The sequence below is a fragment of the Euprymna scolopes genome, chromosome 44 (assembly GCF_053919585.1).
Source record: "Euprymna scolopes isolate OS-2025 chromosome 44, ASM5391958v1, whole genome shotgun sequence".
Classification (NCBI taxonomy): Eukaryota; Metazoa; Mollusca; class Cephalopoda; order Sepiida; family Sepiolidae; genus Euprymna; species Euprymna scolopes.
The window spans coordinates 34,245,415-34,264,030 of NC_136525.1; the positions used below are offsets into that span (position 1 = coordinate 34,245,415).

At 34.7% G+C, this 18,616-nt stretch overlaps 1 protein-coding gene across 2 annotated transcripts in view; it reads left to right on the plus strand.

The window, feature by feature from the left end:
* LOC145268783 (uncharacterized) overlaps positions 1–18,616 on the plus strand; it is a 275,311-nt gene that overhangs the window by 195,695 nt on the left and 61,000 nt on the right. For both annotated transcript variants that reach the window (XM_080124395.1, XM_080124396.1), the window contains exons 5-8: positions 6,236–6,330; positions 12,297–12,365; positions 15,243–15,303; positions 16,049–16,145. In XM_080124395.1, the coding sequence (XP_079980521.1) occupies positions 6,236–6,330; positions 12,297–12,365; positions 15,243–15,303; positions 16,049–16,145 (322 nt within the window). The remainder of the gene's footprint in view (positions 1–6,235; positions 6,331–12,296; positions 12,366–15,242; positions 15,304–16,048; positions 16,146–18,616) is intronic.

Sequence of the window (18,616 nt, forward strand, 5' to 3'; positions counted from 1 at the left end):
CTTCTCTTTCTCCCTGGCTTTCGCTGGCAACAGACATTCGCCTCGGCCTTTTGCCCCAGGCTAACGTGAGTACAACAAGCCAGCAAGACGACCTTCAAACACTCACTTATTTCCACGTACGGTACTCACACTTTCTTTATCATGCTACGGAACTGGTCTTGTCGATACACCGACACGCACTCCTAGTACCCATTACAACATAAATGTAGATGCAACATGAAATACACTGAAGACTTTGCTTTTTCTTTCTCCTTTAACCAGCCTCCTTCGTCCCAACGACTTCTGGCTACAAACACGTGTAAACTAAACCATTCTCTCCGTCAACAGCTGGTATAATATTCATACTATCCTTAAACATGAGAACACTTTCAACTACTAACCCTTTCTCTTTTACGAACGCCTATTCATTATCACTAAAATCATCGATGATTTCCCTTACCAAACTGTTCAACTCACAAATATTCAGTAATTGTCTGTACTTTTTTTTTTTTTTTTTTCTCGAGATGAGGTGTTTTCATTGATTGAAACGGTTCCCCAGTTCGATACAAAGCACCTGACGAAGGCCGGAGGGCAAAACGGCCGAAACGTTGTGACAATAACAACCAAGATGAGGAAAGTCCGACAATCTCAATCACAAATATTCACTTCAGATACAGATTTTATCATAATTTTTTAATTGAACAGTTGTCATTATGTCATTGCATAAATAAAGTATATACAGTAGATCTTGGGTTTACTTTTGGCGGTACTTATGCAGAGAGAGATCCAGACATAACTCAGTGCCTACCCGGCTTTCCCCAGAACATGACGTTAACAGCTGGAGTAAGCTGAGCGTCGCTGAGGAAATTAAGCCGTCTGACGTAGTATAAAGATGACAAATAAAGTTGCTTTTGAATATAGAATGAAACACTTTTTTACTAAAAGCACAATAACAGTTGTTGCGAATATAAGGGACATATTTCCACTTCACCACTTTAATGGCTTCCGGCATTATATAATGATAGACTTATTTTTAATAAAAACACAACAGCAGTTGTTCTACTAAATGAATTTTTATAATTTTTGGATATATTACTATTTTCGACATGACAATTAGGTAAGCACTGTTATTTTTGCTTAAAAGACATATTTAAATAATCAATCTGTCGACTCTTAACATGCACCCACTCCCTTGAAACGAGTTGTGGAATTTGCAGTAAAATAAAACATATTCAGATGAATAAATAAAAAGCCTCCCCCCCTTCTTCATGCGTCTAAAGAGAGCAGATGCTGACTGTTATGATTTTCGGGGTGGGGTTTGTTTACAAGGACCCTTTTTAAATTGTTTGGATTATAGAGGTGGGGATCTGTAACTGGAGGAGGATGGGGCAGTAACTTAATAAAACATTTTAAAAAAAGGAGAAGAAAATGTTTAAGTTTGCAAACAATTATTTTTCCTTTCTTTGTGTACATGATTTTGTTTTTGTGTTTAAACATTAATGAAGCATATTTTTAACGGATGAAAGAGTAAAGAAAGAAATTAAAATACAATAAAAAAAAGTTCTTAAAAATATTTTCGTGAATCAATAAAGCTTGGATCGCAGCAGTACATGAGAAAGTGCTGATATTTTTTTTTTTCTGTAAAACGATTGTTACATATTTCTTTTGTCAACATCTGTTGGCTCTTTTATGTGGACACTGCCTGGAAGTGAAAACCCATTTTAAAATTAATTTATTGTAAGATTTTCTTGAAAAGTTTACAACATATTTTGACTAGTTTTACCTACCTGGCATTGCCCGGGAGTATTTTTACATTCATTTTTTAAACAATTTTTTTAATCATACTGTTGTAGCCTTTAATTCAATGCATCCTCGAGATGATCGTCACGAATGAAAAGTCTCAGTCACAGGAGGACCAGTAACACGAGGTAGAAATTAATTGCTTTGTATTTGATAACAAACATTGTTTAATTGTGGTGAAACCAAATTGGATATCCCACCCCCACCCCAAGGGATGGTATATCTAACATAGATTCTTCCTTATATGAGTAGAGTTGTTATGGCCAATCACATGAATTGAGAAAGCAACCTCTGTCAACCCATTACTTTTGTAATTTCTGTAAATAGGCTGGAAAAAAAAAAAAAAAACACAAACAGAAGGCAAGTGAGGAAAAAATTTAGTGATGCATCAAATTGATATTTGATTCTGCTTAAAAATTTCTTTGTTTATATCCTAAACCAAAGTGTTTCTTTAATTTCTTCCCCAAAATAATTATTCTGACCAGAAGATTGTTAGAATGGAGACAATTTTACATAGTAACCTACTGTTGTGTTGGATAAGAATTCACATGTGTTTAGAAGAATGCAATCAAATTATAAAATTGTAAGAAGGATTCAATAAAACACGTTGATGTTAAACCAATGCTTGAAGGCATATCTGGAGTTGTTTGGGAATGGAATGATAAATGATGTTTATGTACTCCTCAAACCCAACATTATCATTTTTCATATTATTTGTATTTGTCTAACTACTGTTCTTCAATCAACGTAACTTCTGACCTTCTTCAGGTGTGTCTTGTCAAAGTTGGGAATCTTTCTGTTAAGATGAGAATAGTAATCCAAAGAATCCAAATAATATGAATAATCTTTATCTAAAAACAATTAGAAATATAATACCATTTTTTTTATTCATCTTATTAATTTCCACTGATATGTTGAATAGTTACATTATGGTTGAAGGAGCACATATCTAAACTTAGTTCAAAAAATGATCTCTGAAAATGGGTTTCAATTCTTTTGGCTGGAAGAAATTAGCATGAACAGAAGGTATAAGGTGTCTCCAATAAGTTTCCAGACTTTTTTCGTATGGGCATTTTTATTAATAGTACACATATGAAACTCTAGTCCCCCTTTAAAGTAATCTCCTCCAGTTGCAATGCACTTGTACTGTCCCAACAACTGGAAGGCCCCATAGAAGTCCTCTTGTGTGAGTGTGTCAATGACACTCATCACAACCTCTTTCATCGCCTCAATTGTCTGATAACAACAGCCTCTAAGGTTTTCCTTAAGCTTAGAGAATAACCAAAAGTCACAGGAGCAAGGTCTGGACTATAGGGAGGGTGAAGAACTGTTTTGATGTCCATCTTGGTCAAATAGTTTATGTCAAGGATGGAGTTGTGGACTGGTGCATTCGTGCAAATCTTCTGCATCTTCAGTTCCCACATTGGCATGAAACTGTGCACTTATTGTCTCTATAGGCACATGAAATTCTTTATTTGGCCAATCAACTCTGATGTTCTGACTTCCTTACTCCTCCCACACCTTTCATCATCTCTTAGACTCCCTACCTTCCTTGAATCTCTTATGCCACTCAAAAATTGATGCTTGATTCATGCAAGATGGTCCAAAAGCAGTCTGAAGCATTCTATACGTTTCTGAGGCAGTTTTCCAAATTTTAAGCAGAACTTCATTCTGTCCAAATGCTGTTTACAGTGAGATTTTCTTGAAAAGTTTACATTATATCTTACCAGCTTCATTTACCTGGTGTTGTCTGGGAATATTTAAGCATTTGTTTTTAATCGATTTTAAAAAAAATCTTATTGTTGTAACCTTAAAGGACTGGAAGAAATAACATGAACAGAAAGTAATTACCAAGAAATTTTGTTGACAAAAAGTACAAAAGTAATGGATCAACAGAGGCTGCTTTCATACATTGCTTCTGTAGCAGTCAAATATTGCTACAATAACAGGCAGGGGCAGAATCTCATGGCTTGAGATTTTAAATCTACCTTCTTCCTGACTTGTCAAATCACAAACCAGCTCTCAGTCATGTGACCGAGTGTATAAAACATGAAACCACCAACACTCTCTAACGTGGCTATCTTCACACGCAACCTTCTTTCTCATGTTATAGGACTCTTTAATCCTTTGTCTACAGGCGGTACGCACACAAACTTTATCTCTCTACAGTACTGCTCACATTGATACGTAGACGCACACTCCTGTTACCCACTACAACACGCATACTTTTGTCTTTCTTTCTCCGTTAACCAGCCTAACTTATCTATGTCTCAGCACTGTCTAATCCTTTGTCTCAACTACTACTGACTCCAACACGTGTACACTAAACAATTCTCTCCTTCAACAAGCTACTCTTGTACATGCTACTAATGAAGATGACAAATAAAGTTGTTTATGAAATGTTAAAATGAGACTTCCTTTTGTTGTCTTCATTATTAATTAAACTTCTCTTCTCACTTCTATTGATTGGTCATACAATGACAGAATAGTGTAGATCAGCCCAACAAAAGACACCGCTAAGATAATCACCAACCATCCATACATCACACTGATGAGGATTTTTATGGCATTTATTATTAATTTATATATGGGATACATAGATATAACACTTGATTTATATATGGGATACATAGATATAACACTTATATCAAAGCCTTTATCAGGAAGGTTTAGACAATACTTTATTTTTCTTACTAGCTATGATGGTGTTTTTGCCACAGTCTCTAGATCTCGAAAATAGAGATTGAATTTTTACGTTCAGTGTTTGCACTTGATCATGCGCACATGTGTTAAAATTAATAGAAATCCATGGCCAAAATAAAATTGGAAACATGAAAACAGGCTTTGGTATCAGCTGAAAATTAAAAATTTTATATGAATATATATAAAAAAAATACTGCATGAGTCTAATCTTTTATCCACTGTTTTCAATTTCATTTTTACTGGGCTTCTAAACAGTGGATTTCTATTATCTATATATATATATATATAAAATAAAATCCCGCATTTTGTTAATTCCTACCCTCTGATGAGAAGGAAAGTAGTTCTTCGAAACTCCGCGGATTAAGGACTATCCACTTATCTAGTGTTTCCTTTTCAGATTAAATATTTTTTAAACTCATTTCAAAGTGTTTTTTAACATGTTTTATTAATTGTTTGCTCTTAAGAAACAAAATCATCATCATCATCGGATTTTTATATTTAAGGTGTTGTGTCACAGACTCCAGATTGGACAACACCAAAGAACATCTTGTGTTCTGATCTCGGTTTTCTTTGGTCTTCCATGTATCCGCGTGCCTGTGGCTACCATATGTATTATTGAGTTGATACAAGAATTAGTGTGATGTACATGGCCAAACTACTTGAGATGCTAGGTGCATAAGGCACACCAAATCCCATCAATACCAAACTTCTGAAAGAACATGGCTGAAGAGATTGTTTAAGGCACTGCAGGTGTCCTAGACTCAAGGTGGGCAACACCACGTTACCTGCTTGCCATATATTTTGATTCATAGGTTTGATACCAGTCATGTTGCAAGCAACCAAGTCACTTTGTATGCATTCAAGCTATGTCTGCCTTGGTTTTCTATGCACCTTTGTGCTTGGCCTATACATGAATTGATACATGGCCAAACTATCTGAAACTCCAAGTGCATCAGGCAACCAAAATTCCATCTTCTGAAGAGATTCTTTTATGCTGAAACCATTGCAAGTAAAAAGTTTGAAGCCCATGTCTCATTGAGCAAACACAGATTGAAATGTGCCCTGAGTCCTGAAATAATGAAAGAATTGTAAGAGAGAATTGAATGAAAGTTACAAGGATGGAATTACGGATGAAGAGGGGCAAAAAGTTGGTGCAGTGGCATTTTATTATCCGCATTCAATGATTCTCATCGCAACCTATTACTCATCTTGATACTCACAAATATTGCAGTCACAATGTTATGTTATCTGATCGGCAATGTCAGCTTTTTTGCATTCTGAAATGGAAATTTTTAGTGTTTTTTATGGCTTATATATGTTGTGCCTAGTAAGATGAAGGAGGAAGAGAAGAAAGAATTTTGCTAAAACTTGCTTGATCACCGAAACTCACCAAAACTGCAGACAGCTGCTACTGTGCCATTATGGTCGTATGCCTATGACTTTGACAGGGTTGGAGATAATTATTAATGGAATGTCAGGTAGGTTTATTAGGATTCAGAATTTAATCGATTAAGATGCCATTATTCAGTATAAATTAGATTGTAGAATGGATTAAAGTGTACACACACACGTATCCTGGTCACTGCACCAATTATAATCTTGTTGCTTACCATTATAGTACAGTTGTCAATGTCATAGTAGATTTTGCTTATAGTTAGTTAACTATAGTAGTAGTCTTTATTCTTCATTCATGACAATCCCTTTCCTTCTAATTTCTGATGGCCAGCATTTTTATATTTTCCATCTTTTCCAGATTTCATTGATCCCAGATGAACAAATGCGGACAAAATGCAAGACAAAAATAATTTTGGATTCAAACAATCCAGTTTATGATGACAAATTTTCCTTGTAAGTAAAAATTTTACATTTTACAACTCAAACAAAATCTTATCAATGATGGAAAGAAAAGGTTGTACAACAAAAAATTATATAAAATCATTGAGTAGTTGTAGTCTTAAATAGAAGACGCTTCTACACAATTAGGACGAAATTTCAGAAATCGTAAAACTGAATTTCACATGAAAACAATGGTATCTATGTATTTCTTTGCATTTTTAAGATGATTGTATCCCAAATTACGAAAATTGATGAAGTAGAAAATTATTTATTAAAGAAAATAAAAAATAGAATTTGATGAAAAAAATGATCGAAAAACACAGGAGAGTTCAAAAGGGAGGTAATTTTCTGTTTAAATTTAAACAAAATGGCCGAATTTTTTCACCTGTTAACACAATTAAAGTTGTTTTTCTTTTAATGATTCAGTAATATTCAGGTAATTTCGACTGCATAATTTGGAAGCTACCATTGTAATTTATTAGAATTGACAAAAAATCGGTTGAAACCATTGTTTTTTTCTGAAAACTCCATTTATCGACTACAAAATTTTGTCCCAATAGTGTAGAAGCACCAAATGAGAAATAAAGTCCTTTAAAAAATAATTTTCATAGTGCACTAGATTCTTCCTTAATTTTAATTAGTGTTTTTAGTAGTGTTCTGAAGGCCTCCTGAGTTTTTTTCTACTGATCATAAAAAATTTCTCTTCTAAGTGGGGTTAGAGGCTTGGTTGTAGTTGTGCTCTAGAGGCCGCCTTAATTTTCAGTGCTTTCAATAGTGCTCAGGATTTATTTTTTGCACTTTTTAAAAAATTCTCATTAATTTTTAAATAATACATACATTAATTTTTTTTAAGTGCAACAAAATAACATAAAATAAATCCAAGGTAATTTTCAGATTAAATTTAAATTAAATTATTTATATTTTACTTTGTAAAGTTTATAAAAAGTATCTTTTGAAAAATGATAAATTCCAAATGACATCTTGTACCTTAATTTTTAAAGTTTATAAAAAACATTTTGTTTAACAATTTTCATGCCTTGTAAGAAATTTTTTCTAGCTTGTATAATTAATTTCCTATTAATCTTGAGACATGATGGATACCTTCTGTAAGGGTGTTTGTGCATGAAGTCTGTAGTAAAACAAGAGTTACACAATCTGCATCTGCATTTCTTGTGAACTAGTATTACTTGAGTCCAGAATCACTGGAAACAATGTCAAGATGAACAGAGAAAGATTGGTGTTACTTTGGAGTTTTTCTTCTAGATTAGTTGCACACAGACAAACTCTTAGCCATGACATACGGAAAAGTTAGCACAACAGAAAATTATGTAAAATTATAGTCGTTTCATTTGGGAGTCCAAAAGTCTACTCTTCTAATTTAGCCACCTCTATAATCAATAAATTATCCTTCCATCTATGTACATACTCAGGAGAGCAACTTTGCCACATACTTGATGACAAAATTCTGCCTAGACTTTTAAACTTTACATTTTATTCTTATTAGAGCAATTCATTTTCTCATTGTTATAATGTTCTTCTGTGAACTGCAAAGTTTTCTCTGCCGAAGTATCTGTTGGTTGATGGTTGACATTTGAATTAAAGAATAATTTAAAGTTTACTCCTTTAGATCATCCGTGTTGTGCATATGCCTTTAAGGCACATCACACATCTATTATTCTCATATCATTTCTAAATTGTTACATCTATACATAAGCAAACTACGTATGCATGTCTGATAGACTTTTCCTTGGTGGACAGTGTTATTCTGTTGGTGAGTAAAAGTAGAATTTCCCTGAACTCACGCCATCCACTTTTAACTCTTGCAATCAAACTAGCACCAACTCCTCCCTGTGCTCCAATGCAACAAGGTAACAAAACCTTTGTACAACTGCAATAGATTCGTTATTCAAATATATTTTCTCCACAGCTGACACTTTTTATATATAAACTCCATGCATGGAGTATTTTTAACACATCTGAGCTGGTACATTCTGCCACTAGTCTCTTGCTCCTAGACAAGGTTAAATAGGTCCTGAACTGTCAACCAAACTCCAACCTCTGTCCGATTGTCGAAATGTGACATCCATGTGCCTGTTATACAAGTATTTCAATGCCAAGTGCTCTGACGAACTCTGAACAAATTCTCTCGATGACAACACCCCTCGACAAACCTGACAAGCAGCAAAATCCCACCCCTACACTGTAGAGAGCCCCAGATGCTGTAAAGCCTTCTACTCGAACAGCTTTTTCCCTTTTGCTGCATTTGGAATTCTCCCCCATGCCCCTGCTTCCCTGACTGTACTGACATGCAGAAATTCAAGTGTAATGTGAACAGACATCTTGCTGTGCAACTCTATAAATAGTATCCCTGCAAATTTGGTCCCAAATAATAGCCCCTCATGATTAAGTGGCTCTGTGCCTCGTTTGAGGTGAAATGTCAGTAAAAAATAGAAATGATTATTACTACTCAACGTGTAACGTAGCCATTAAGTTCAAATCTTGTTCATTACAGTTGAAACCTCTCTCCATCCAGCACTGTCGAAAAGGAGCTAACAAAAAATAAATAAATCCAACTCAGCTTTTCTTACTTTTTTTACACAAGTCATTTATTACCGGTTTTCTTTCTCCTTGTCTCAAGGCCAACTTAAAAGTCACTTGCTACCACATGTCCATTTCACCTGGTTTTCTCTTTCTTTGGATTGCACGCTACCACAGCCAGCCCATTCTCGCCTTCAAATTACACATCCATCTCCTTTGGCGTCGACTTTTTTTTCTTCTCTCGACCATGTGGTGTCCTTTTTTTCTTTTTCTCTTGACCATGTGGTATCCTTTTTTTTCTTCTCTCGACCATATGGTGTCGGTTTTTTTCTTCTTTCGACCATGTGGTTTCTTTTTTTTTCTCAACCACGTGGTGTCCTTTTTTTCTTCTCTCGAACATGTGGTGTACTTTTTTCTTCTCTCGACCATGTGGTGTCCTTTTTTCTGTTTCTCTTGACCATGTGGTATCCTTTTTTCTTCTCTGGACCATGTGTTGTCCTTTTTCTTTTTCTCTCGACCATGTAGTGTCCTTTTTTTCTTCTTTCGACCATATAGTGTCCTTTTTTTCTTCTCTCAGCCATGTGGTGTCCTTTTCTCTTCTCTCGACCATGTGCTGTCCTTTTTCTTTTTCTCTCGACCATGTAGTGTCCTTTTTTTCTTCTCTCGACCATGTGGTGTCCTTTTTTTTCTCTCGACCATATGGTGTCCTTTTTCTTTTTCTCTCAACCATGTAGTGTCCTTTTCTTCTCTTGACCATGTAGTGTCCTTTTTGCTTCTCTCGACCATGTGGTGTCCTTTTTTTCTTCTCTCGACCATGTGGTGTCCTTTTTCTTTTTCTCTCGACCATGTGTTGTCCTTTTCTTCTCTCAACTATGTAGTGTCCTTTTTTCTTTTCTCAACCATGTGGTGTCCTTTTTTTTCTTCTCTCGACCATATAGTTTCCTTTTTTTCTTTTCTCGACCATGTAGTGCCTTTTTTTTCTTCTCTCAACCATGTGGTATCCTTTTTTTCTTCTCTCGACCATGTAGTGTCCTTTTTTCTGCTCTCGACCATGTGTTGTCCTTTTTTCTTCTCTCGACCATGTTGTATCCTTTTTTTCTTCTCTCGACCATGTAGTGTCCTTTTTTTCTTCTCTCGACCATGTGGTGTCCTTTTTTTCTTCTCTTGACCATTTGGTGTCCTTTTTCTTTTTATCTCGACCATGTGTTGTCCTTTTTTTCTTCTCTCGACCATATTGTATCCTTTTTTTCTTCTCTCGACCATGTGTTGTCCTTTTTTCTTCTCTCGACCATGTTGTATCCTTTTTTTTTCTCTCGACCATGTAGTGTCCTTTTTTTCTTCTTTTGACCACTTGGTGTCCTTTTTCTTTTTCTCTCGACCATGTGGTGTCTTTTTTTTCTTCTCTCGACCATGTAGTGTTCTTTTTTTCTCTCGACCATGTGGTGTCCTTTTTTTCTTCTCTTGACCATGTGGTGTCCTTTTTCTTTTTCTCTCGACCATGTGTTGTCCTTTTCTTCTCTCAACTATGTAGTGTCCTTTTTTCTTTTCTCAACCATGTGGTGTCCTTTTTTTTCTTCTCTCGACCATATAGTTTCCTTTTTTTCTTTTCTCGACCATGTAGTGCCTTTTTTTTCTTCTCTCAACCATGTGGTATCCTTTTTTTCTTCTCTCGACCATGTAGTGTCCTTTTTTCTGCTCTCGACCATGTGTTGTCCTTTTTTCTTCTCTCGACCATGTTGTATCCTTTTTTTCTTCTCTCGACCATGTAGTGTCCTTTTTTTCTTCTCTCGACCATGTGGTGTCCTTTTTTTCTTCTCTTGACCATTTGGTGTCCTTTTTCTTTTTATCTCGACCATGTGTTGTCCTTTTTTTCTTCTCTCGACCATATTGTATCCTTTTTTTCTTCTCTCGACCATGTGTTGTCCTTTTTTCTTCTCTCGACCATGTTGTATCCTTTTTTTTTCTCTCGACCATGTAGTGTCCTTTTTTTCTTCTTTTGACCACTTGGTGTCCTTTTTCTTTTTCTCTCGACCATGTGGTGTCTTTTTTTTCTTCTCTCGACCATGTAGTGTTCTTTTTTTCTCTCGACCATGTGGTGTCCTTTTTTTCTTCTCTTGACCATTTGGTGTCCTTTTTCTTTTTCTTTCGACCATGTGGTGTCTTTTTTTTCTTCTCTCGACCATGTAGTGTTCTTTTTTTCTCTCGACCATGTGGTCTCCTTTTTTTCTTCTCTCGACCATGTGGTGTCCTTTTTTTTCTTCTCTCAGCCGTGTGGTGTCCTTTTTTTTTCTTATCACGCCAGCTAACACACACTTCCTAATTTGCATATGTGCTTATTTTCAGCTACTGCTTCTAATATCCTTGCAAGCCAGCTATTTCACAACTGCTGCTGCCATTTTCCCACGTGCTCATACGCACTCTGTTGCAAAAACATCTTTGTAATTCCATTGCACTTGTGTACCTAATGCTTACAGGTACCATAAAAACTTTCTCCAGACAAGATATGAAGCCACTTGATTTAAGTAACTAATAAAAAAATTAATGCTTCAACTAACTAGTGAACAATAAGTGTTAGATGGATACAGTAATTCTTCCCCTTTTGTCAGAAATATTGGGTATGGAATGTGAGGACTTGAAGACAAAATAAGAGAAGTGAGAGTTGCTGAAAGTAAACTCAAAGTCCGCTTTCTACTCTCAGTAGATCCACATTGATCCAATGTTTACAAGTCTCACAAAAAATTGCTCCAGACAAGTCATGAAACCACTTGATATAAGAAGCTAATAAAATACCACTTCAAGTTAAAAAAAATAGCCAATAATAAATCTTATATTCCAACGCCGAAAATAGTAATACTTCCCCCTTTGTCAGAAACATCACTCATTGAATGTGAGGACTAAAGAATAAAATAAGGAAAGCAAGATGTGTGAAGCAAGCTGAAAGTAAATCCAACATCTCAATAATTCCACGTAGGTTCAATGTTTTACAAGTACCACAAAAAAATTGTGCTCAACTCCCTTTCTCCAAACATTTCTTGGCACTCTGCTAAAAGCTTCTTCCAAATTCATTGGCAAAATATATTTTCATTTTAAAGATTTACTCCCAAATAACTTTTCTAAGACACCTGGTCTTAAGTAAACCTCCATCTTGATTTTTCAGTCAAATGAATCTACAATAAGAATAAACAGGGGACATTGCTGGACTTTTCTTGTGAAGATTAGAGTTTCCTAAAAATATAAATAAAATATCAATAAAACAACAAAAGTCAAGTACAGGTTCTTCTTTATTTGTAGGATATGTCTCGAGATAAATGTGGCACGAGTGATACTTTGTTCAGACATCAAACCAAACTGCATTCATCTTATTTGACTCCTTATTTGGTTCTTAATTATTTTAATTTCAACCAAACCAATTAATTTATTAAAAATAATTTATTTTATAGTGAGCTGTTGCAGGAGGATGTTGATAAACGACTTTATATTTCTGTGTGGCACAAAGATCAGACTAACAGGTAAGTGCGTCCATTGATATGTCCATCAGTTTATTGTTTTTTTCTTTGCTGGTACAGCTTTTGAATCAGACAAAATTGACGTCTGACCATTTACATAAACAGCCAGAAGATGCTGAAATGCTTGGCCAATTAGAAAGCTTGAGAAGCGAGTGACAACAAGACTAAAAAAATATTTTGCAAAAAAAAAAGTTTATAGAGCTTTTGGGCTAGACAAAAACTCAAACGTTTTTTTTAATTTACCCTAACCCTAACCTAAATTTACCCTAACCTAACCCTAACCTAGTTGGTTTATTGTCAGGAACCAAAACTTTACCAATCACCCCCACCCCCCACCCAACACACCCACACAAAAAAAACAAACAAAAAAAAAACAAAGTATGTGTGATGTTGTCAGGGAAGCAACATATTGTAATTTTCAGTCGCAAAGCAGACAAAGAAAAGAAGAACTTCAACTTGCTTTTTCTTTGTAACAACATTTATTTCCTCCTTGTTGTCATCCACATGATCTCAAACGTTATCCACATCTCTCCTGTGATCGTCCCTTTTCTCATTTTTATAGTCTTTTTTCTTTTACTGCTGACATCATTTCGCATGCATTTGCATATAGCTGTCCATGCTATGTTGCATATGCTCTTTCTTTTGTGGAAGCATATAAATGAAGTCTGTTGTTTGTTTGTTTTCAAGTGTACAGGTTTATAAACACAGTAGCAGCTGCTGATAATACAAAACAGTTAAAATAGTATTTTTTTCAGATACATAATTAAAAATTGATACTACAAAAAGAAAAAAAGATACAATTATAATTTTGACAAATAAAAAGAGAAAAAAGGTTGATTTATTTACTAGTTGACTTACTTGTATGAGAAAATATTTACAAAAAATGTTCAATGCTCGTTATGTTAATGCATTATTTTTAAGACAACAACAACAAAAGTTTATTTTGTACCTTGAAGAAGATTGAAAGTAATGTTTTTCTTGATAAGTTTCCAAATTTCATTACAAAATCTCTCATCAAATTTTAAAATGAGGAGGTTAAAAAAATCTATGCAAAATCTCAATTTCATAACGTTAACATTTTTATCATTAATTTGCTGAAAACTCTTCGTGTAAGGCATATGAAAGGATATTTATATCTAAGCAAAATGGTGGTATTTTTTTTTTCCAAAGGAGTCATCACTTATCAAGGCCCAGAGGCCACTCGAGGCTAAGGGTTAATACGTGTACAGTGGTCAATGGGACACTGTCGTAGTAATTATTAGTAGTGGAAATTTGGTAAATTGGATTACTCAAGGGGAACGGTCCATCAAGAACTTGTTTACATTGGACATGAAGGCAACCATATTATAGTCAGTCGGAATGCAAACAAATGGGAGAGAGTTCCACAGGTGTGCAGTGTTTCTTGTGAAAGTTTGGTGATGGTGGACCATAGATTGGATCTTAAGTGAGCACTTGCCATAAAAATAACGATAAAACAAACTCGCAACGTCTCTTCTATGGGAAAGAGGTTGTAGGGAAGAGAAAAGGCATCCCCCACTAGATTACGAAGTCTATTTTGAATCTGTCAATGCAGAATAAGCTGCTTCTAGTAGCTCCTGGCCAGATGTAGCAACAGTACTCCATTCTTGGACATACCTGGCTCTTATATAGGTAGAGAATTGCATCAGCAGTGAGATATCTACTGGATCGATAGAAGGATCCCACCAGTTTCCCAGCAACCGAGGCAACAGATTTTGAGAACTTTAAGTGCTTTCATATGATTATTTTAATAGAACTACTTTGAAATCTGCGATTATTCCAAGCAGTTTATGTTATTATTATCAAAATACACTCAAATCTGCTCAAATCTGTAAATTGAAGAAATAAGCCAGGCGCAATACAATTTAAACAATAAAATTGAACCTCAAATTTCCCATTTTTCTAGCAACCACGCAACCCTCCAAACATTTTGTAGTGAGTTTTCTTCATCTTCTTTTTCTGATGATATAAATTCAAGCATTGATGCTGGCTGAGTTTCATAGAGCATTATATTAGATAACAAGTAAATGTAGGAATATACGTATAAAAATTCAGCTCTGCGTTTTCAATGCGTACGAGTGCATCTTTGTTTATCTGTCAGTTTTATCTGTACTTTAGTGACACTCATCAGAAATATGCTGTGGTTTTGATAAAAATAAACAATTTCAGTTTATCAAACAATGCCGTTTATTTCGACAATCCTTTCGTAACTTGTGGCAGAGAGAGAGAGAGAGAGATGGGGGTGGTAGGTGACAAACCGTCTAGTGTGATCATCTGTCTGCATCTTTGACCAATCTATTTCATAACTTAACCACATTTGTTTTTATTATGATATAGTATTATTGTCTTTTTGTTGTTCCTGTTCTAACTACATCACAGATCAGATTCTGGGCTGTTCTTTTCCTGCTTGCTCTTTTTTTTGGGAGATCCTGGTATTGTCCTGGATTTTTGTTACTTGAATTCTTCTTTGTTTTTATTTCTGGTGTCGGCCAATACCATTATTCAACAATTTGTTTACAAAATAAGTAAGAACAAAAAGAAACATTATATAATGAAGACTTGTTGAATGTGTGTGCGTGTCATTAATGACATTAATGTCATTACTTGTGAGGTCTATTCCCATTTTTTTAAGTCTAGGCTATCATTGATCTGTCTGTTATCCATTATCAATTTATTCAGCATCTCTTTCTCTCTGTTTCTCCTAAACCTATCTCTCACCGTTGATCTTTCTTGCCCCTTTTTTTACAACAGTCAGTCTCCCTCAAAAACATTTCTATTTCTACAGTTGGGGCTCACATTGTTATGGTTCTACTTTTTTGTTGTTTTGTTTTTCTAATTTTTCTTTGTTTTATGTATTTTCAGTTTGAGCGATCATTTAGGATGCATGTCATTTGGAATTTTACATTTAATTAAACCCGACAAGGTAAGATTTTTGCTTTTATTTTGTTTTCACAAGTTTTATGAAAGCTCTTCACAAAATAGTATCTGACATTTTGTGCAGACATTTATGAAACATTGCAGTAAATTTGTGTGTGTGTTTTAGAAAGAAGCTCAGCATTTACAAGGTGGTGAACTAGCATTTGATTTATTAAAGACTCAAAGATTTTAATGAAAATGACTGATGAGGCGATGATTGAGGTCAGTTTGTTCACCAAAATTCTTGTATATGAAGGTAATTTCCAAGCTATCAGTAAAGCAGGACTCCTCTAGGTATTTGTTGGAGAGTTTGGAGAGGACAGGTTCTAGCTCAGCAGAGCATTTCTTAATTTATATAGCAGGGCTGATATCAGACCCACATTCCTTGGAGATGTTTAGGCTTTTTTATGACATGAGAAGTTTTTCGAGGTTTTTTGGACATGAGAAATGGTAATTTTCAGGTCTATGAGTGTGTATTCCGCAAAGGGAAATTTAGGAAATAATGATTTGTTGAATTTATTGGAGGCAAACCACTAGGCAAGCAGATCAGTTTTCTCGTATTGTTATTTTATCAAGAAACCCTAAAACATGCCTCACTTCTAGGTCTATTTTCGACCACAGTTCCCGATGATTTTGTAACAGATGTCCCTAGCCCACTCAGGAATACTGAAAACAAATTTCTAATGTCTGGCAGGAAAAGATTAATGAAATAATTTAATTTTTAATTAAGGTTGTTTTTTTTTTTTTTTCAGCGTGTGGAAGGTTGGTATCACCTCTTAAATGAGAAGACTGGACGGAAGAAACACTTTTTAGTGGCAGGAAAAGAAACTCCAATTCTTCGGAGAAGAGGTATGTCCTGTTAGAATAAATTGCTTTGACTCTTCCGGAAATAAAGGATCGTAGTTATTCCCCTTGGCCGGAATTAAGGATTCCGCCATATTGATTTCTCGAAAACCCGTGTATACTTTTAAGTTGATAAAACTTTTACGAAAGGCATTCCTGTTTACTCTTCTTTTATCTTTACTTATCGTTTCAATTTTATCAACTTAAAAAAAAAAATGTAAGAAAAATGGCTATTGGGTGAAGGTATGTAAATCTTCCTCCTCCACTGCTGCTGTGTTATACGAACTGGACTCCCCCCCTCCCAATCTCTCCTGACTAGGAACGGGTGAATAGCGGCTTTTTATCCATCAAAGATATACGTTTTTTTTGTTTTTTTTTGCAATGGTGACTTATTTTAGGCACCATTTTTTACTTTAATCCCTTAAATCTACTTAATTGTCATGTCGCAGTAATGAACATATCCAAAAATTATGAAAAGCAATAAGTTAGAAAATTAATTAATAAAAAAAATAGTTTTTGAAGACAACTAGTGAAAATTGAATTTTGCTCAAAAAAGAAACCAGAGAGTTTGAATCATAACAAGGGAGATAATTATTTTTTGAAAATTTTTCAACAACTGTTTTCATTAATAAATTTTCAATTTTCATTATTATAAGGAAAACGCACCAAAAAACTTGTAATCTGACTGGAAACCACCTCAAACTTAAGATTTGTACTTACTGTTAGCCTATTTAAAAAGTTTGTTTGTATTTTTGTATATTTTATGCCTGCAATATTTTACTGTTTGACAAAAATGATCACATGAAGGGAGCAAAATAAATTTTGAAATAACAAAACTTACAAGCAGTTTCAAAAGTTTCAAACTATGCAGGTTGGCAGAAAATTAAATTTTCTATCATTTTATCAAAATTTGTTGTGTATTTGTTTCTTTCCTTCCATTTTTTGGTTATCTTTCGCCAATAATATGAAAAATTTTTAGGAAATTTGATTACTTATGGAAAAAGTCTGTGACAAATAATTTTGGTTTGTCTAATTTTAATGTGGACCCTCCTCCCTCCTCCCCAAGATTTGGATTCTTCCCACTCGCTAAAGTTTTTATTATTGCATTTAAAAAATATTTTCAAATTACTATATTGTCAATCAAATTATTATTTTTAAAAATACTGTTCAACTTTTAGAATGGGGTTCAAAGATAGGAAGTACCTTAATTCACAAAATTATAATTTTCGGTTTTCCTGCATATTAACTTTCATGAACCATTTTCTCTTTTGAAAAAAAGTAGATGATCTTAGTTAATTTGATGTCCAATCATGTGTGATGTGACCATCCCAGGGAGCAGTTAAGCTCCCCACTGGGAGGAGGCTGAGACTCCCGAAGTACTGGAGACAGCCGGCCAGATATGATTCTTTTATTCTTGAATTATCATCGGTGTGCTCGGGTGACAGCGCAGAACCCTGCTGAGGTAAAAGATTAGGATTATGATTTTCATTTTTTAAATTTGTACTTTAAAACAGGTAATGACTCAGGGTTCTGGAGAGATAATGTTTATAATTTAAATGCAGTGCGTCGACCCAGGGATCACGGGGGTGACCCTATGGGAGCATGAGAACATTCGCAAATCCACAGGTGAACTCGTGGGGGAGGGGACTTCCCATGGGGTAATGTTATTGGGTATGATTGGTCCATGGAACAACCCCAGCTCACCCCTTCCTTGAATATATTAACGGAGTGCACAGTCAGAAAACAGTCAGACTGAGCTTGAAAATTTGAGACCGAACAACTTGTAGGGAATCGCCACACCCCTCTCTGCCCGCATCGATCTCACTGTTATATCTAAGAGAGAAGTTAAATCTTTCATTATTGAACATTGTTCTGTGAGACAATTGTATATAATTATATATTTGTATATAATTATATACAATTGTCTATAATTTTTTTCTAGAATTTAATCAGTAGACGAGAAAAACTGAGTTTTTTTCTTTGTTTTTGTGCATGGAATTACTTTTCTTCTAGCATATGACAGACTAGCAAGGCGATGGCATATCAACCCTGACGCGAGAAGCGTCAACAAACACCCGGTTGCGAATTGAAGGCCAAATTGATTAACGGGGTTCTACTACATGAAGAAGTTACATTTCGTCGCTGTCGACGAAGATAGTGACGGGTTAGGGTTAGGATCGACAAAGATAGTGACTTGGACAATCATAGGGTCACACACATTTCACGTTTTCTTGTTTGTTTTTCTCATTTTTTTCATAATTTTTTGATAAGAACTTTTTTATTGATACAATTCTGAACATGAAGGGCAAAAGCAAAATATTGTTTTTAAATATAATAAATGAGAATATTCATAAAGTTATTTTTTTCAAATGTTTATTTACAGACACATTTTCACAGAAATAATGAAAATAAAATGGAACATATATGAATTTTTCATGTGCAAAAACTTAAATAAAATATGGAAAAGAAAATAAACG